General features: G+C 36.6%; 1 protein-coding gene across 2 annotated transcripts in view; it reads left to right on the top strand.

Annotated features, from left to right (window-relative positions):
• LOC126262869 (erythroid differentiation-related factor 1) overlaps positions 1–21,878 on the top strand; it is a 244,620-nt gene that overhangs the window by 63,170 nt on the left and 159,572 nt on the right. For both annotated transcript variants that reach the window (XM_049959739.1, XM_049959746.1), the window contains exons 7-8: positions 4,051–4,310; positions 4,394–4,505. In XM_049959739.1, coding sequence (XP_049815696.1) covers positions 4,051–4,310; positions 4,394–4,505 — 372 coding nt within the window. The remainder of the gene's footprint in view (positions 1–4,050; positions 4,311–4,393; positions 4,506–21,878) is intronic.

Here is a 21,878-nt window from a genome sequence, read left to right on the forward strand (position 1 = left end):
CTGTTGACAACACTACATATTATATTTCGTGAACGTATCTTCTGGCCAGCAATTCTGTCACATGATTTGTTAATTTTCTCAGTTGAATTTTCTTTGATACAGTTGATACACTGTAGAACTGTCACCAGAGTGGTTTATTGATGTTTGTTGAGAGAATACTGTAAACTGATTAGTTTCATTCATATGAATGTTTTGGCAGATATTGAACCATCTAAATTTTAAACAATTATAAGATAAGAGGCACAAGTGTTTTAATTGGATAGATTAAAAAAATCTACGCACCAAGTGGTGGCAGAACACACACACAAAGAAAGTTATAATTAGGCAAACTTTTGGAGACAGTGGCGCCTTCTTCAGGCAGAAAGGTTGAAGGGGGAGGAAAATAACCAGAGATGTGTAGGAAAAGGGGTGGATTTCAGAAAAATCACTTAGAATCGTGTGTCAGGAGAGACTTACAGGATGGGATGAGAAGAAAAGACTGTTGGGGTCAGCATTGGACAAGATTTGAAAACCTTAGAGGTCAAAGGTGGAAGACAGGGTAATATGAAAGACAGAGATTACTGCTTAAACATCATGCATGAGTTAATAAGAGTGGAAAGTTCAGTGCATCGTATGTAACAGACTTGGAAGGAGACCAGTGAAAAATAGACAGGTAAGACAATGAAAGATGCAGACAACTAAAACGAAGTGAAGAAAAGAATAGTTACTGTGAAGAAATGCCAAGACAGAAGAAATTAATGTAAATTAAGGCCAGATGGATTGCGAGAACCAAAAGCATGTTGTAGTGCTTGTTCCCAACTCCGAGGAACTGGTGTCTGGGGAAAGAATCTAGACAGTGCATGAGGTGAAACAAGCAATGAGGTCACAGGTATCATTTCGTAGAGCATGCTCTACAGCAGGATATCGGATGTGGCCAGTGTACATCCACTTTATGTCCATTCATCCTAATTAATAATTTGATGGTAGTCATGCCAATGTAAAAGGCTGAACAGTGTTTACGTAACAGCTGGTATATGACGTGTCACTTCATAGATGGCTCTCCGTTTCACAGTATATGTTTTGTCAGTTACAGGGCTGGAACAGGTTGTGGTAAGAAGGTGCATAGGGCAAGTCTTACAGCGGGGACGGACACAGGGTAGGACCCGTAGGGTAGGGAGATGGGTGCAGAAGGAGAATAGGGTCTGACAAAGATATTGCGGAGATTGGGAGGGCGAAGAAAATCTATTCTAGGTGTGGTGGGCAAAATCTCAGACAGAATGAATCTCATTTCAGGGCATAATTTAGGAAGTCACGGCTTTGTCGAAGTAGCTGACCAGGGTAATACTGAGTGACAGTGGTGTGCTCCAATTCTGTTTTTTGGAGGGTTCAGCAGTACCAGTATTGGGAAATCTGCTTTTTGAACTAGGCTGGTGGGGTAATTATGTCCAGTGAAGGCTACTGTGTCAAGAGTCTGCTGTCAAGAGTCTGCATCCGAACAAATATGTTTGCTTCGAATGCCATGACTATATGGGAGGGAATGTTTGACATGGAAAGGATGGCAACTGTCAAAATCTAACTACTGTTGTTTATTAGTAGGTATAATGTGGACAGAAGTGTGTAGCTGTCCTTCGTTGAGGATGAAATCAACATCAAAAAAGTGGTACAGGATTCAGACCAGTTGAAATTTAATTGGAAGAAGGTAGTTAGAGATTCCAGGAATTTTAACAGGTCAGGCTCACCATGAGTCCATATGGTAAAGATGTCATCATTGTATCTAAACCAAACCAGGGACTGAAGACTTATAGATCCCAGGAAAGCCCCTCCAAGTGACCCATGAAGAGGTTGGTGTAGGAAGAAGCCGGCTTTGTTCCCAAGGTCGTACCTGTAATCTGTTGATATGTCTATCCCTCAAGGGTGAAGTAGTTATTTGTAAGTAAAAGTTGATTAAGGTGAGTAGGAAGGAAGTCGTAGGTTTGGAATCAGGTGAGTGCTGACTGAGGAAATGTTCAGCAGCAGACAGACCATGTACATTGGGGATGTTGTTATAGAGTGAGGTGGCATGAATGATGACAAGCAAGGTGTGTGGTGAGAATGGGGTGGTCATGGATTTCAGAGGATCTAGGAAATGGTTGGTATCATTAATATAGGAGGAAAGTCTTTGTACTATGGGTTGCAGGTGCTTATCAATTAAGGCAGACATACTTTCGGTAGGTGCTTTGATGCCAGCTACTATAGGATGGCCAGGATGATTGAGTTTGTGGTTCTTAGGAAGAAGGCTATGGGTGGGGGTGCATGGCGTGTGAGAAGTTCTATGTATTGAGGTGTTAGTCCTTGTGAAGGGCCTGAGTTTGTAAGGAGGGACTGCAGGTCAGGTGAAACCATGACACTGTTTCCTAAATATTTTGATCTGCATCACTGACTTTTGGAGCAGTAGCTTATTTGATGATGGCTAAGGTAGGACTTGGAGAAAAAGCTTGCTAATTTACACAGCTGTAATTACTGTTCTATCACTGTCACCATTCTTTGTGTTTTCTTCTCTTTTGTCTTTTTTGGTCTTCCGAAACTGCAAGATTGATATAAAGTTGTTTCATATTGTTCTACTCTGACATTATATCTGAAAATATCTTTAACTTCCATTTTTATTACTTAGGTATGTGCAGTTATTGTGCAAATTATGGCAGTAATAACATTCCTCTTGCAAAGGATGAAATCTTATCTCTGTAACAGAAAGCGGAGGGTATCATTAACAGGCTGCATCTTGTACATAGTACTAACCTGAGAATTGCGAACATTACAGTGTGGAGTGGCAAAGGGATTGTTATTGGGTGCACTCTTGTTTCTGACCTATATAAATGATCTTCCAATGAATTTAAAGGGCACCTCCAAAACATTAATGTTTGCTGACGACACAAGCTTTGTCAACCATAGTAGACGCAGATTGGGTGATAGCTGAACAGCCCACAACAGGTTGACAGCTAACAGTTTAAATATTAATCGCATAAAGGCTCATAATTTGCAGTTTCAGACAAGTGATAATGATCTTTTATCACCAGAAGTAAACATTAAGGTCATACACTGAATGAAGCACAGCGTGTGATATTCCTTGGGGGCTAGCTGGATTATGAGTTAAAAGGAAGTCAACATATGAATAAACTAATCAAGAAGCTCAGTTCAGTGTTTCATACCATCAGAAATGTCTCTCATTGTGTTGACCAATAGACATATTTTCACCCTCTGTTGTCTTGTGCTTCTGGGGCTGTACACCTTAAGTAAATACGGTATTTCTTCAACAGAAGATAGTAAGAATATTATGTTAAGTAGCCAAGTGTACATCCTGCAAAAACCTTTTAAGAATCTTGGAATTTTTGTCCTCTCTAACCAATACAGTTACTTCCTAATGGGTTTTGTTACTGATATTATAAACCAGTTTCTTGTGAACTGTGGTATATACAGTCACAATACGAGACACAGAAACAACTTTCATGCAGGGTCAGAATGGAGTAATGGTACTTTTGCAGTAAGATATCATGTTCCCTTCGAAAGTGAAGCAAGAAATTGGAAAACCTTTCCTGTTCAAAAGAAAATTGAAAATGTACCTAATAAGCCACTCTTTCTACAAATTATCTGAATATCTAAATCCAAGGATTTAAAATTTCTGTGAGCTACATCACAAGTAGCAATGTTTGTTGTGAAATTGTGTGATAAGTAATAATGTACTATAAATAGCAGTAAATTGTAATAAAGCAAATATTAAGTTACTAATGGTAGATAAAAAGCAGCAGTATAATAAAAAAATGAGGATATAGCAGTTGCGGTTCTTACTAAGTTACTTAATTAAATTTAGATAGCATGAGCCTGAAAAGCATTAAACAGTGTTGTGATGTTAATACGCTATACAGATTAAGTTTCTATGATGTCTTTGTCTCTTATTGACTTATACACAACTTGTTCTATGTCCCTGAAAGTTCTTCTTACTGATAGGATCAACAGGACAGGCATCCATGAATGAATGGATGAACTGTAGTTAATTTGACTTTCTTAATTTAGGTATCTATTATTCTTCATTTACAGGGATGCATCCAAGCCCATAAATGTACTGACAGGTATTGATTATTGGTTGGACAATCTGATGTGCAATGTCCCTGAACTTGTAATGTGTTATCATCTGGATGGCATTGTACAGAAATATGAACTGATAAAAACAGAAGACCTTCCACACCTAGAAAATTCCAAATTTTCACCAAAAGTGATTAGGGATGTAGCACAAAATATCCTTTCATTTCTAAAATCTAATGCAACAAAAGCTGGACACACATACTGGCTGTTCAAAGGTACATTACTTGTGGCTATCACTTTCAATCTGCTATGCCATGTGTGTATATGTAAATTATATGTAATAAAACATATTTTGCAGGAAAGGATGCTGACATAGTAAAATTATATGATTTGACCTCATTGTGTTCAGAGGTTACAGATGAAAAAGGACAGAATCCATTTACCATTCCTGTGGCTATGTTGTTATACAGGCAGGTAACATATGCCAAGTTTGATGCGTTATGCAGTAGAATGTATACTTAATGTTGTTCTTTTTTTATTTTTTTATACAGGTACCAAAGAAGATATTCTAAGAAATAACTGTATCAAATAATGAATATCAGTCAGTTGAATTCTTTTATTTTAATAAGATCTGATTGAAGATTTCACTGAATAGATACTTTAATGTCACAACAAGAAAAAAGTTAATCTAATGACTATTTTGATTGACAAGAGTCATTTGTGCTTAATCTTTTGTAGTAGTTACTGAAAAACATACTTACAAAAGTCGGTAAACTTTATGCCTCTTGGATTTCAAAAGCAGAAATGTAGTGCTCATGCAGCTGCTGACTGAAAGCTGCCTATATAGCCTTATTGATTATATCTTCATTTAAACTGCATGCCGGAAATTTTGATCAGATAGTTCATTGATGTCAGTAGGTAGCATGTTTTATTGCTTGTCATTGTAAGATTTCATAACTTTGGTATTTCAGTTCCTTGCTTCACATCATTTTAATTTGAAAGGGCTGAAAACTTAATGTTGCGTCTTGCAGCATTTTTTTCTCGACCACTGTTTTCACTGTAGAGGAAAAAAAGTTAGTTTGCTGGCAGTTGGGTATATGAGAGTACATAATTCTTTAGGTGTGAAACTAGGTATACATGTGAGAGAGGCTTTGCAAGTAACACATCTCTTGTAAACTGTGCTGAGAGCCACCTAGCCATCAGTGTCCAAGAGTGAGGCAAGACCTTAGATAGTCGTGCTCTGCGAGTTTAGACTTCTCGTATAGATGCCAACCTCCATCACTCAAGAGCTGCTTGCTATTGCTCTCAGAAAAGAAAAACTATACCAGAATTGTCAGGAGAGCTGAGATTACTCTGACAGTGCTGAGCAGCCGTATTGCAGCCCAGATTTGTGCCATCTTTCACAGTTTGTACACTACCACTGCTTGGTAATATAGTTTGCCATTCTCATGCACACCTTAAATGAAAGTACCAATGAAATGCTTGTTTTGAGCCATAATGTGTGATCTTAGAATGTTTCTGAGCGAAGAAATTGTCCGTTTTACCTACCAAACACGAGCAGTTACCCTGTTTTGAAAGTTCAAGACTTGAATAATGCTATGCAGCAAATAAAATGTCATAGACATTTTATACAGAATAAACAAACGAAAATAAATAAATAAAACTGTCACTAAAGAGACTCGATATGCCAGGTTAAAATGAAAACATATATGAAAGACTAGCACGAAACCGCTTCGCCACATGGACACTTGAACAGACTGCTCCATAAATGTGTACTGGCATTGTCAAGACAGTTGAGACTACTCTCGCAATGTATATCCACTGTAAGTGAATGTTAGCAAAAAAAAGTGATGAATAAAGCTGCCAAGACGTGGACTCAGGATAAAGTTGCACATTTAATTAGTTTGTATAATGAAAGGCCAACGTTATGTAATGTACAGTTACTTGATTACAGGAACTGAGATGATAAGAAAAGTTTTTTGGCTGAAATGACTGCACATTGTAACACCTCCACAGAAGAAATTTACCAGAATATCCACTATTCAAGGAAACAGGAAAAGAAGTTTTATAACATAATTTAATTAACATAGAGAAACACATGAAGTTATGTTTGAAAGTAATCATTTTGGAACTTGGAAAAGTGCCATTTAACTTCAAGTAATAGAACTTGTAATGAGTCGTATTATTATTATTATTTATTTACTTTCTCAGATGTTAAGTCTGGTTAAAAATGGAAAGTGACGCGGACCTTGATCAAGCATCACTTCCTTTTAACTGTATGGTATATGTTACATTGCATTTAGGAACTTTCGGGTAATTGAACATGTATCAATAATTACAGATTTCTGTAGTTGTATATATACGTTTGGATGTAGCTGTATTGCGTTGATGTACTGGTGGATATTGCGTGGTATGACTCCTGTAGTTGATAGTACAATTGGTATAATGTCAACTTTATCCTAATGCCACATGTCCTTGACTTCCTCAGCCAGTTGGATGTATTTTTCAATTTTTTCTCCTGTTTTCTTCTGTATATTTGTTGTATTTGGTATGGGTATTTCAATTAGTTGTGTTAATTTCTTCTTTTTATTGGTGAGTATGATGTCAGGTTTGTTATGTGGTGTTGTTTTATCTGTTATAATGGTTATGTTCCAGTATAATTTGTATTCATCATTCTCCAGTACATTTTGTGGTGCATACTTGTATGTGGGAACGTGTTGTTTTATTAGTTTATGTTGTATGGCAAGTTGTTGATGTATTATTTTTACTACATTGTCATGTCTTCTGGTGTATTCTGTATTTGCTAGTATTGTACATCCGCTTGTGATATGATCTACTGTTTCTATTTGTTGTTTGCAAAGTCTGCATTTATCTGTTGTGGTATTGGGATCTTTAATAATGTGCTTGCTGTAATATCTGGTGTTTATTGTTTGATCCTGTATTGCAATCATGAATCCTTCCGTCTCACTGTATATATTGCCTTTTCTTAGCCATGTGTTGGATGCGTCTTGATCGATGTGTGGCTGTGTTAGATGATACGGGTGCTTGCCATGTAGTGTTTTCTTTTTCCAATTTACTTTCTTTGTGTCTGTTGATGTTATGTGATCTAAAGGGTTGTAGAAGTGGTTATGAAATTGCAATGGTGTAGCCGATGTATTTATATGAGTGATTGCTTTGTGTATTTTGCTAGTTTCTGCTCGTTCTAGAAAGAATTTTCTTAAATTGTCTACCTGTCCATAATGTAGGTTTTTTATGTCGATAAATCCCCTTCCTCCTTCCTTTCTGCTTAATGTGAATCTTTCTGTTGCTGAATGTATGTAATGTATTCTAGATTTGTGGCATTGTGATCGTGTAAGTGTATTGAGTGCTTCTAGGTCTGTGTTACTCCATTTCACTACTCCACATGAGTAGGTCAATATTGGTATAGCATAAGTATTTATAGCTTTTGTCTTGTTTCTTGCTGTCAATTCTGTTTTCAGTATTTTTGTTAGTCTTTGTCTATATTTTTCTTTTAATTCTTCTTTAGTATTTGTATTACCTATTCCTATTTTTTGTCTGTATCCTAGATATTTATAGGCATCTGTTTTTTCCATCGCTTGTATGCAGTCGCTGTGGTTATCCAATATGTAATCTTCTTGTTCAGTGTGTTTTCCCTTGACTATGCTATTTTTCTTACATTTGTCTGTTTCAAAAGCCATATTTATATCATTGCTGAATACTTCTGTTATCTTTAGTAATTGGTTGAGTTGTTGATTTGTTGCTGCCAGTAGTTTTAGATCATCCATGTATAGCAAATGTGTGATTTTGTGTTGGTATGTTCCAGTAATATTGTATCCATAATTTGTATTATTTAGCATGTTGGATAGTGGGTTCAGAGCAAGGCAGAACCAGAAAGGACTTAATGAGTCTCCTTGATATATACCACGCTTAATCTGTATTGGCTGTGATGTGATATTATTTGAACTTGTTTGGATATTGAGTGTGGTTTTCCAATTTTTCATTACTATGATTAGGAACTGTATCAATTTAGGATCTACTTTGTATATTTCCAATATTTGTAGTAACCATGAGTGGGGTACACTATCAAAAGCTTTTTGGTAATCAATGTATGCGTAGTGTAGTGACCTTTGTTTAGTTTTAGCTTGATATGTCACCTGTGCATCTATTATCAGTTGCTCTTTACATCCTCGTGCTCCTTTGCAACAGGCTTTTTGTTCTTCATTTATAATTTTGTTCTGTGTTGTATGTGTCTTTAATTTCTGTGTAATGACTGAAGTTAATATTTTGTATATTGTTGGTACGCATGTTATGGGGCGATATTTAGCTGGGTTTGCTGTGTCTGCTTGATCTTTAGGTTTCAGATAAGTTATTCCATATGTGAGTGTATCAGGGAATGTGTATGGGTCTGCAATGTAACTGTTAAATAATTCAGTTAGATGTGAATGTGTTGAGGTGAACTTCTTTAGCCAGAAATTTGCTATTTTATCTTTCCCAGGGGCTTTCCAATTGTGCGTAGAATTAATTCCTCGGGTGACTTCATGTTGCAAAATTATCACTTCAGGCATTTGTGGTATCATGTTGTATGTGTCTGTTTCTGCTTGTATCCACCGTGCATGCCTGTTATTATTATTATTATTATTATTATTATTTTCTTGTTCTTTTCTTTTTATACATACAAGATATATATAAAATAATAAGTTATTTTGTGCCATGGGGAAGGTTGTTAACAACTTGTAAGAAGGGAGTGACATATTCAGTCCACTTGGTATGTTTACAAGGTATATAAGTCCTCAAAAACCTATTGAATTCCTTAAACACCCTTTCTATGGAGGATGCTTCGGGATGAAATTTGGGTACTAAAAAGTGTTTGATTTAGTTGGAATCTACAAATTCTTTCCATTTACACCAACGAAATATGTATTCTTTTGACATGACTTCTGGTTTTTGTACTCTTGCAAAATAATCCTCTTTAATTCGTCTTATTATTGAACGGGCTGTAACATTCTGTACAGCATACAATTTTATGTATTTTGTGAAAATATCATGCAGGCCTACTATATATTTTACTCCCCCCTTACCTCTGGGATAGCGTCCAGCCACATCCAACAATACCTTTTCTAGAGATTTCGTAGCTGCAATAGGATGTAGTTCTATCTGTTTGGAGATGTTTGAATGTTTTGCTTTCTGGCAAACAATACATTTTTTTACTACCTGTAGTACTCTTCGTCTAATGTTGGGGAAATAACAACATTTATGTATTTTACTGAGCATTTTGCTGTGCCATAATGGCCCCCAGCATTGTATGTGTATAAGATAAAATTATCCACATATTCCTCTGGCAAACACATGCACCATTGTTCTAGTTCGGAAGGGTTCCTATGGAACGGAACACCTTTGTGAATAGTGAAAAACATTTTTAACTTTTCATCACTGTTATGTGTAAGTTTTGCTCTTACCTTACTCCAGCTTGTGTCTTCCTGCTGTAATTACTCCATGTGTTTGTTTACACAAGTGGACATAGTATGGTTGAAATGTTTTGTCCTCCATCAGCATAGTTCTTATTTAACCTTCCTGCTCTAAAAGTTCATTGAATTCCGCTAAGCCTTGTGGTAGTCGAGTAAGAGCATCAGCTATTATGTTTTGATTTCCTTTTATGCATACTATTCCAAAATCGAATTCTTGAAGATACATACACCACCTGGCTATCCGTCGGTGTAGCAATTTACAAGTTAACAAAAACAATAGGGACTCATGGTCACAGTATACTTTTGTGTGTTTACTCCATAGGAAATATTCAAACTTTTTTAAAGGACCAAATTACAGCCAAACCCTCCAATCCCGTGACTGATTACGAACATTCAGTTTTGGATAAGATGTGACTGGTGAAACTAATTACTTTAGGGATGAGATTTCTCTGCTCTTCCTCCATTTGAAAAAGGACCATGAGAATATGTGTCAGTGCATAAACAAAAATCTTTCTTCATGTCTGGTTGAGATTAAATATTTGCATTTAATAAGGCTGGCTGGATGTTCTTCAAATTGGTTTCACATTGCTTGTCCCATAAACAAGGTCTGTTGTTATGGAGAAGATTGAGCAAAGCATCACTGTTTATAAGTTGATTAGGGATAAATTTCCTGAAAATGACACTAGGCCTAAGTAGGCCTTTAATTGTCTCTTGTTTTGAGGAATGGGGCAGTTTATAATGGCATCAAGTTTTTTAGGATCTGTCAGTATACCTTCTGAAGAGATTGTGTGTCCTAAAAAAAATTTTACCTTTTCTTGTCCGAAATTAGATTTCTTGAGATTTGCTGTTACTCCATATTCAGAAAAGCAGCTCAGTACTTGGTCAATTAATCTTAAACATTCTACCCAAGTGGGTGTAGTGACTAATAGGTCATGAGATGTTCAATCCAAATGATGATGCTTGAAATTCGTAGCTGCTGCCCCCCCACATATGAAGATGGTGTTCTTCCAACCTTAGTCATGTAGCTTTATTTTCCAATATGAAGACTGGAAGTCGATTATAGTAAGAAATTTAGCATTATGGAATTTCATAATTAGTATCCTATGAGGCTCTTGACTGAAATTCTGTTCGCCTCTCCACGTTATTCGCCACATGTGTGTTACTTTGCTGGCTGAATTCTGCTGACTGTGGGTTATTCGGTTGTCTGGTATTTTTTGTGTTTCCCAAGCAATCGGCTGATTATTGCCGATAGCTTGTGTCAGTACATATGATACAGGCTGGCCATATGCTACTCGCCCGTTCTAGTTGTTTTTGGTAAATGTTTGCCCATTTCTTTTATATCTGCCTTTGAATTTATGTCTTTCTCCATTGCTGTTGCGATTACCGTTACCATTACCACAGGTCTGTGTGGGGTAAGGTTGCCATCCATGATGTACTATGAATCCGTTGTTTACTTGTTGGTCTATAAATCTCTGTGACACTATTTGCACATTAACAGGCTTGGGTTTTACTGGTCTCTCTTCGTATATCAAATCTATTGAGTCCAGTACAGATAGAAAGTATTTGGTGTTGTGTCCCGGAATGGTAATGAGTTTTTCCCTAGTGTGGGCAGGAAGACGGCTCTTTAAAATTTTCAGCACATCTACTTGAGATACTGGGTTCGTTCAGTATATTTTTCAAAATGGCCTCTTAAGCTTCCATACTTGCTATTTGAACAGAGCTGGGTTGAATATTTCACGTCTGAGCCTCTCTTGCATGGCCTTAGACCAATACTTATCCAGAAATGCTCTCTCAAACTGTTCATAATAGTGGCAATGTTCCGCCATGTCTGTAGCCCATAGCAGAACGTCACCCTGACTCTACCCAACAACAAATCGTAATTTTCTGGGCTTCGATCCAGGTATGAGGTAAAACATTTCAAAATGTTCTAATAAAGACTATAGGGCGTGTTCTTTTCCCTTCAGAGGTAAATATTGGGAATTGCCAATGTCTAAGTAATCAATCATCTGCAAGTAATGTTGATAAATACGCCATGCTGTCAGTAACAGGCATGTCTTGTTCGCTTGCGGCCTAGTGCATGGCAACTGCACTTGCTCGACAGGATCAACTGCCAACAAGTGTTGTTGCATTGTGCAGCCTTTGCTATTTTCCTTCGATGGGCTAGCCCCATATGTGAGTAACCAGTGAAGATATCTAACTTCTCTAAAAGCATGGTATTTTTTTTCTTTCATATATTGTTTTGAAATGTCAGTAGTTTTAGCAGCACTGCCTCATAACCTTTCCTCTGCTTCCTTTATACCCAAATCTATTTTAGCTAGATGTTGACTTTCTTTCTCTTTTAGAGCTTCTTCTACTGTATCTACATAAATTTTGTATTCTGACACTACCTTTTCAGCAAGGGTGCTGCACTTATCCAGCATCCCAGCTTCAGCTTTTTCAGTTATTTCCTTTACATCTGCACATAGCTTATCTCTCTGTTTTTTGGCAAATTCTGACTCTAAACTTAACTAGGCTACTCTTTAGACTCAACTTGTGTATTTCTGTAGGTAGATTTTTGCATACATCTTGCAGCTCGCTGACTGCGTTCATCACATTTTTTACTGACGCATCCACTTGGGATAGTGTCTCCTGAATGTGAGAATATGCTTCACTAAGGTTTGGAACTTACTTGCAAGTTGTTCCTGTTTATAGTACGGATGTTACTTTTTCCGTTAATGTATTTATACTGCGGGACATGTTGGTAATTATTTCTTTTTTTTAGCTGTTTACAGAGCTCTGTGAGCTTCTCGGATAACTGGTCAGATGATTCATTGAAAAAATCTTTCCCATTGAGAACTGAGAAATTGTTTCATTGATTGCCATAAAAATGACATCATGATTAGTTGTATCACCAATGTCATCTTTTTTTTAACAGTGGGACATCAACCTAGTTGTTTTGGGTAGCCATTGGCCAATTCACAAGTTGGCGCTTTACTTTCAACTGTTGCCAACCTTGGATTTCTGACATCTTGGCATACTGCATTTTTTAATGAGTTTTCAACAATGGCCATTTCCTTTGACTCCACTGTGAACAGTGTTTAACAAAATTATGAAAAAGAAAGTTTCAAACATGAAATTTGGTTTGTATCGATACTTTTCAATTAAAGCAGTTTTATGTGCATATTCATTAATGAACCTGATTATTCTCTGAGACAATGTTAGAGAATTGGACTTAATTATTTTGCACTTTAATGTTGACTTTATATAGATTTTCGTCTTTTCTATAGAAATGAATTTTCCATAAATACATTAATTGGAAGGAAAAGAGATTGTCTACTGCAAGACGGACGGGACCATGCACAGCCATATAAGCATACAGATGTGTTCAAATTATTAGACTAAATACATTTTTTCTAAAACTTTACATTTATTACACATTTACATCCACGTAGAGATTATATTTGTACATTCAATACTTTGTATGCATGCCTTTGTTCTTAATCAACATTTTTATCTTGGTTAGCATTGTTTTTATTAACTTTTCACATGACATTTTAATATCATTGTCATGGTACCAGATTTGCTCTTATTTCTCTATGAGATCTTATTTGATGGTTATTGTAAATTTCCTTATCCTCTGTTTCATAATAGCCCGTAAATTTTCAATTGGGTTCATAACAGGGCTATTCCGTGGCTAGGTCAACACTTTCAGTTGCTTTTCTTCCAAGTACTTGGAAACACTTGTGGCTTTGTGGCAAGGTGCACATCATGCATAAAAATGACAACTTTATTAGGAAACCACTCATTTATTTGGGGGAAAATTCCTTTTCAAGGATTTCATTATATTGTTCTTGCCACATTGTTCCTTCAACAATGTGTAATCTGTCAGGACATTTCACAGACATCACACTCCTGACCATAATGAAAGCTGGATGCTTCACACATTGCTGCATACAGTCAGCTTTGAACTATTCTCCAGGTCTGTTATGAACATACTGGCTGCTTTCTTCCATCACAGTGAATTCGGAGTAATCACTGAAGCATACGTGAGGCATGTGTACAAAATTGCAAGTTAGAAAAGTTTGGAATAGTAGTATAATTCAAATGTGCCTTTCTTCAGTATCATAAAAACATCACAATTTCAAGCCAAAACTCATAACTTTAGAGATCAGACACACTTAATTACCATATCATTGCACATACCTTAGCCCAGTTGTCACTTGTCCGCTCCTGAAGTTGTTAAGCCCACTGCAATCTTTTTGTTTTCATGGCAGTATGATTTTCAGATTTTTCCTTGGTCAGCATGCCTTTAAACCGCATTCAGACAGCCTCCTCACTGTCACAGGTGAAACTTCAACACCCAAACCTTTCAGCTGATGTCTCATGTCTGTAGAAGTAAGTTTACAGTTCATTGTTACCATGTTTGTAACCCTTCTCATTGTTCTAGGACTGATTTTTCTTCCACGTCCACATTTTCCTTTTCTGTTTGGCTTGTATTCACCACCTTTCTGCACTGAAAGTTTGATTCTGCTGACAGTTTTCTGTGATTTTATCATTCTGTCAGCAATTTCTTGCTCAGTATAACAATTTTCAGCAAGAAGTGCTACCACAGCAGAAACTTTCTGAGGTGAAACATCTTTTGTCTTCCCTATAACCTCACTTTCTTTGGAAACTCCGCGATTTATTCCTATAGCTAAAGACATGCAAGTTCACAAGCTGTATAATGTCTTGTTAATGTAACAAGAAGTTGATAGAATAAATAACAAGCTGGAGTACACCACAGAAACATAAAGCATTACTGTAAACACAGTTTCAAAGCATGTAAACAGACAACTAACACCAACACGATTTGGAGGGAAAATGACAAATGTGAAAACTGTGAAAAATTCAGTGATCTGTGAGTGGCTGGGAAGGGAAATTTTGTGGCATCAATCAAACCATTAAAACAAATCAATTATTATGCTTTTCTCTCCTATTTTTACACCAGAAAACTTAAAGAATATAAAAAATAATTGTTTAGTTTTATAATTTGAACACGTCTGTACAGCGTATCAGCTTTCTACCTTAACCGCTGAAATCAGCATTGCTGCTGCGTCTTGTTTGTAGGCAGATTTTGATAGTAATTAGCTCCTTCAAGTTTTTATTGGTCCCAATCTCATAATCTCATGGACATGTAACAAATGCAACAAAAGTCTCATTAGTTTCTTGTAACAATAAAATGGATCATTTATCTCAAAAATTTTTTTTATCTGAACCATGGAAAGGTCTGTACATATTCCACTCTGTACCGTCCTTTGAATGGTCACCGTTGAATAGTAGCGAGAATGGGGGGGGTTAAAATATAATATATAAAGGAAACTGATTAATAACTGCTGCTAGAATAATTAAAAACAAATTTTGGAAAGAATAATTAAAAGAAATTGGAAGTTACACATATCCTGAGTGAACTTTAACTGGCACTAATATCAGCAGACCTTTAAAGTCAATATATTTTTTAGATTATCCTTTGTCATTTAAATATACATACTTCTTTTTTCTGTTACCGCTATTGTGCATAGAGCTGGGTATGACAGTATTGGTTCAGGATCACCCCTCCTCTGCTCACTAAAATTCTTCCTCACTGCTTCAGTCCTCTTGATGCAAGATGCTTGGCGGGGGCGAAATGATAAACAGATGTGGTTATTAAGAAACTTCATTGCACTGATAAATTTTATAACATTTCTTTAATGTCCGGTTAGAATACACATTTTTGAACAATATTAATGTGGCGGAACTCTTCATCCGTCTGTCCGCTACCACTTACAGAGACAAGCAGGTAAAGATACAGAAATTAATCAACTGAAGAGCATATTTCTACTTGTTTTGTATGTGTCCCAATAGTATCGCTGGTATAAAATAACTTATTATTTTATATATAAACAAAAGAATGAGAATAATAATAATAATAATATGATTCATTACAAGCTATATCTATAATTTTATATATGATATGGTATTTATTGATTATATTGGGTATTCAACAGACCTTTAGGAATTTACGAGTGGCCAAGTCAATACAAGTAAGTGTTCAGATAAATGTATGTCCAGGAATGCTTCATTTATCACATTTCTGCTCTGTTTGGCTTTTGAACATCTATGGTTATCAAGATGAAATTGCTGTAATGTTATTTCACTGTAATTGTTACTTTGCCAAATATTAAAGAGAATAAATGTAGGTGATGTTAGAAATATTGGTGTCACAAGCAGACTGTTTTTAAAACTAATGGATTTATATGTATTAGTATCTAGATTGGCAATTCTGGGTCCAATTGTAAAGAGTATTTCTTTGTCTATCTCGCTGTCATTCTCGTAAAATTTTGATTGTATTGTGGATTTTCCATCATAACTCAACAATGAATTTTTGCATGCTCCAGAATCATTCCATTGCCTGATCCTCTCTCTTATCCAGTATGTACTCGGTCCTTTATGATTTTTCTTTGTCACTAAAAGTATGAAAAGTGGAGCTGTAGCTTGATGCTCTTTCATCGTAACGTCTTCCTTCATGCGCAGAACTTCAACAGAAAAATATTGTGGAAAGTGATCTGCCAGCTCTCAGAGAGATGCTCATCCTGCTGTGAGTAAATGGTTCTGACATCTGATGTTGCAAGACTCTCAGACACTTACAGAACGTACTCGCAGGCAACTATTAGACAGTAACTATAAGCAAAAATTTGCCTCTAGTGTAAACATTTCTGTGAGTACTATTGATAGCGCCAAAATCTCTGAGAGCTAAAAATTTTCATGTTTACCCTAGCCCTTAGGTGAAAGTTGATATGTAAGAATTAACATAATGAATCAGAGTGTGAGCTGAAAGTTTAATCAAACTATACTTGTGAGACTGAAGAATAGTGCGTATTTTAATATCTCTCTTTATCTTAATAATTGTGGTTTGTGAATTTTTGCATCATAAACTTGTCAGGCCAGGTAATCTAGCAGTAAAGTGCATATATGGAAGCAGAGAGGTTTTGGGATAGAATCCTATTTTCACCGCAAAAATTTTCAGTTTGCCTTTAATCTAAGCCTTCACTGGCACAATGGTGTGAGGTGTCACCAGGAATGTCACATGCTCTGGATTCCACATTAAATTGTAGGTTCCCTTTTTCCTGTTGGATAACTGGGGTAGATTAGGTACACGTGAGTTGCTGAAGTGGCATCTTTCAATTAGATTTGCTCTTGACCATTGAGCCACACAAAATGTAGTTTTTTATTTATGACAATGATGGCTTTGGCAAATGTCAGAAATGATAATATGACAATAATTACACTCACAAAATATATTACATTCTACAATTGTTGCATCTTATATCTATTTTTACTTTATTACTTTACAGCTGATATGCTACTGGTTTATATAATAAACAAACAAATTAAACACAACACACAAATTAGGCCTCTGCCATGATCTGACTGGTTGACTGATATCTGCAAGGCAGTATGAGCAGTGATCTATGATTGTTGGCATGTGATCAGAATGTAGCCATTCCTTTCAGCCATTATTGCCAGGAGATGAATCTTGATGCTACTGCAGTTCCTCATTTGGCTTCATGCGGCTGAGTGTATCTTGCTCCAGACCTCCCTACTGCAGAAATATCTGAGGAGGTACTGTGAATCAAATTCAAGGAAGTGATGCTAACCATTTGGCTATTGAAGCAGTCTGTATCACAAACAGAATTTTAAAATTCATAGAATTATAATAAACATTTTTCTACCACAGAATCTTTGGATTTTCTGTTAAAATGATTCTCCTTAGATGTTCTTGGAAAGTTTGGTAGTTCGTTAAACTGAGTCTAACCATTGAGGCATGATCTTCAGTCTGTCATTGTTAATTTTGTTCTTTCGCAGAAGTAGTTAATATTTTGTACTAGTATTGTGATCATGTACATCACTTCACTTGGTAATTTCAGTTGGCTGATTTGTACAAAATTTTACTAACTTAATGTATAAAGAATGTATTGTTAAGTGTTTCTGCTGCACAAAGACTTCCTATCATGCATGAGGCTTATTGCTCTTTTTCAAAACAGCACCATCCTTTTTAAGTAGGCATCAGCAGTGGAGCTCCATAATTCAATTTCATAGATAAGAAAGCGGTAGATTGTTCCACAGCCAAATATTACTGATGTTTGGCCACGAACTGTCTTTGTGAGCTCGCTATGGAGATATAAACCATTACTGACTTTTACACATACATAACACTGGGGAACAGCCATTTTGTGTCCTAGATCTGTGACTTGTTCTCAACTAATTTTTGGTCCCTGAATTCAAAACTGTTAGCAGTTTTTCTCTATCACGCCAAGTTTTTAAACTAAAGGATACTCTCTCTTTACCCTAAAAGTCATTAAAACTGGGCATACAAAGGAAAATAAAGTGGGTACTAACCATATGTAGTAGAATATTAGAATATTTTATTCATTCAGAGGTTATTATAATATTCAAAGGTACATTGTGTTTATACAAGTAATAAAAACAAAGATATTTGGGTACAAATTTTCGCTTATAACTTTTCCTACAATGTCTGTGGACATTATCGCTTGATGCTCCAACAGTAGTCAGACATCATACTGACATCCCATCTACCTTGATACCTTGCTTCCATGACCTTCAAATCTTGGTGGAATCGCTCACCCTGTTCATTGCTGACAGCACCAAGATTTTCTGGAAAGTTAGCAAGATGGCTATGTAAGAAATGCAGTTTGATACTCATGTTACAGCCAAGCTTTTTAAAGCTCCCTAAGAGTTGTTGAACAATTTCGATGTAATTCTGGGCTCGTGTATTTCCTAGAAAGTCCTTGACAATACTTTTGAATGCCAACCAAGCATTCTTTTCAAGTTAGGTCATTGTTTCTATGAAATGTTCATCTTTGATAAGTTGCCGAATCTGTGGCCCATCGACACCAGCCTTCATCTTCTCATATGACAAGCTAGGAAATGCCAAAATGATATACGTAAAACAGTTCCCTTCAGTTGACAGAGCTCTAACAAATTGCTTTTTGAGATCTAGTTTTTTATGAAAAAGGCCGAAATATAATGTTTTTTCTGTCAACGAGTGGATGATTTACAATGTTTAGATCACCAGGTTTCAGGTCAGATCTTTGCGACTACTTTGTCTGCACCCATTGCTTCTCACGAGTTCTGCTGTCGCACATACACAGAAAACACGGATACTTGGTATATCCGCGTTGCTGGCCAAGAAGGAAAGAAACCATTTTAAGGTCAACACAGATGGTCCATTTGTGCAAGTTATGTTGCAAAATGTCAATGACCTCCTTTATGTCTTCGTATTTTTCATGCAAGAAATTGGATGGCCTATTGGGACTGAACCGTATAAATTTCCATTGTGGAGGAGAACACACTTCAAGCTATGTTTTGAGCTATCTATAAACAATTTCCATTTGGTTGCGTTATAGTCTGAAATTCCCAGTTCCAACCAGGTATGTTGTGGCAATACACAAATCCATCAGCACTCCAAAAGAACTGCAGAAATGCACTTTCTCTTGATCGGAAGTAGGTGATTTTAGCTCCTTTTTCTAACAAGTTTTTTTCATGCAGTCATTTAACTCATGCTGATTAAATCCTTTACGAACAGAATCATCGTCAACTTTAAAATCTTTGTCGCTACGGTCACTTCGATCTTCGCCCGACGCGCCTTCTTGTATTTCCATTTCCAAAGAGGGTAATTCTTGAAACACTGGCACTGGAATTTCAGCTGAATGCGACACAGGGTGTATAGCTGACTCTTTAAAGTAGACACACACACACACACACACACACACACACACACACACACTCTGACGTTTTTACTATACAAAAGTAACAATCACTGGAGTGGTCTATTGGCTCTCACTAAATCATTTGTATACCAAACGGAAGTTTATCACGTGTTCCTTTTGTCCACATTCTCAAACCCTCCACACACTGCTTGCAGACTTTGTGAAGGGCCCATGATTTATCTTGGTCGCCAATTTTTACTTTAAAATAAGCAAAATAGGCTTCTCTGACAAAATTACTGATGTTTGTCCGTTGACTGGGAATGGTAAAACTGCCACGTATAAAACACAATGAATTGGGGCTGTTTAAGCACTTACTACACGAACTACTAGTGGCAGACATAAAGAAACTTTCTTGTTTACATAAAAATAAGAAGTAAATACTGCTAATCTTGTGTAAATACAAATTCTTGCTCTACGCATTGGAAACCGGCTTCACTATATCAGAGTGACAAGTATACCTGTTTACTACAGCGTCTCATGCGTAACTGACCACATTAGTGTAGACAGTATGAATCTAAACCTGTCGCTGGGTATCACTATCCCCTCCAGTCGTCATTGGTTTAAGGTTCGCCGACAGAGTGCAGCATTGCTTTCTGTAACAAACAAGTTACCTGTCAGAAGTGTAATCGCATACACAACTGTAGAAACAAAACTTGACGTGATAGGAAAAAACTAATTACAGTTTTGGAATTGTCATGTCTATTCACCCCAAAAACAGCCTAAGAATTCTATTCACCCCAAAAACAACCTAAGAATCAAAGTCAACAGAAATTAAGTTACAAATTGTTCCCCAGTGTAATTAATGCGATTTGTCCACCAAAAATTTTCACCAACTTAATCTGCAGAAATTTACTGCTGCCATTGTCTGTTGCTGAGATGTTACATACACTATTTACACTGGTGTCATGAAAACTACCTGTCTGAAATGCCAGTAACTGAGATATGGTGACATTACCATGAGACCCTGTTCATTGAAGTACACTAAAGTGCGCGTCATTTATGTTGGTGGCCGAGTTTAGGTTCGTTCTGCGCATCTGACGTCACAAAACACAGTCAGCCAATGAACAGAGAACGACGTTGCCAAATCTCGACTGCAGTGCAGAGCATGGACGAGTGTCTTCAGTTTTAGAAACGTTCGGTCATAAATAAAGTAATAGAACAAAAGCAATGTCTTGATAGCAGACTTTCTTCTATAGAAAGTTTGGAAGAAGCATTCTTGATGCCAATTGCTTCATATTCTCTTAATTAATTAAACCAAACAAGCAATAAGACCCCCAATTCAGGCGATAGCAAGGAAAGGTGTTTGTATCAACTCACGAACCGCTTTTTCGCAATAAAGAACAGCAGTTATTGTTTATTTCCTATTGTACTTCGACAAAGCGTGAGTAATTCATAGTCATACCAGCAGTGTTTGTCAGTATTTTGCGTGAGGTGTTATAGTTCTCATGGCGTTATGTAGTCAGACGAGGTGCATTAGCGTAACTGTTAACGTGTTGGGCATCTACGCGAAAGGTTATGAGTTCAAACCTTGTGCGGTGCTTAATATTTTCATTATTTAAAAACAATATCGAAGTGCCTAACTTCACGAATTATATTCGTTTGAATGCAGTTTTTTGAAATTTCTAGTGCTTTGTCTCTTCATTAACCCTTTCGCTACAGCAGACACGTGCTCCCAACATTCCACGTTGTGCGCGATTTTGTCATCACTGCACTGCTCGCCTGTGCAGACACATGGTGTTCCCACTGCTTTGACACACTTATCATTTGATTTCACAAAAACTATTTGGCCCAAAAATTTGATTTTTACACGTCTTCTTGACTGATACCTCCCCCCCATAAATGACTTAATTTTGTTTCGATGTTCAATGCAGTTATTATGCAGCATTAAATGTAGTAAACCATTGCACGAAATTTTGAAGAGTTTGCAGAGGTAGAAGTCCATAGCGTATACTTTCCGTATGGTCGATTTTAGTTGCCACAATGTTGAGAATGAAATGTGGACAAGATACCTAAATTTCATATAAAATTTACTGTATAACAATATCTCATTTAATTTAAGTACGACATAGGTGTCATATGTAATATTGAGAAATATTCCGTCTTTCGCCACTGTAATAAAAGTTTTATTTACACTGGATGCGTTTGGCTTTATTTTAAAGCACTTCAATCAATGAAAGGTATGGCACTTACACAATGGTACTCATGTTCTCTTTCTTGTTTTTGTTCCACAGTCGCAGTTTTACCAATGGTACTGAAATATATTCCTCTTCTGCAACTGTAATAAGCGACTTATTTAGACCAGACGCATTTCTCTCTTTTGAAGCATCTTCAGTGGACAGTATTTTGTCTCCTCCATTGCCAAGTCACCTTTCGTAGTTTTGTGCTGCGGTAACACAGTATTCAACGTTTGTGTTGGCTGATCAGTGTTTTAGCAAATAAATGATGTTTGTGTGTGCCACACACAAAAATTATATTTGACATAGCTCAGAGCTCTTCACTGATAGGCGGTATATTAAAGTCCTAATGTTTTTGTAAGTCCACAGTTTTGTTTAATGTATTTTGTCTACTTCCTTTTGATTGATTGAAGTGCTTT

Source organism: Schistocerca nitens, chromosome 1 (genome assembly GCF_023898315.1).
Source record: "Schistocerca nitens isolate TAMUIC-IGC-003100 chromosome 1, iqSchNite1.1, whole genome shotgun sequence".
Lineage (NCBI taxonomy): Eukaryota > Metazoa > Arthropoda > Insecta > Orthoptera > Acrididae > Schistocerca > Schistocerca nitens.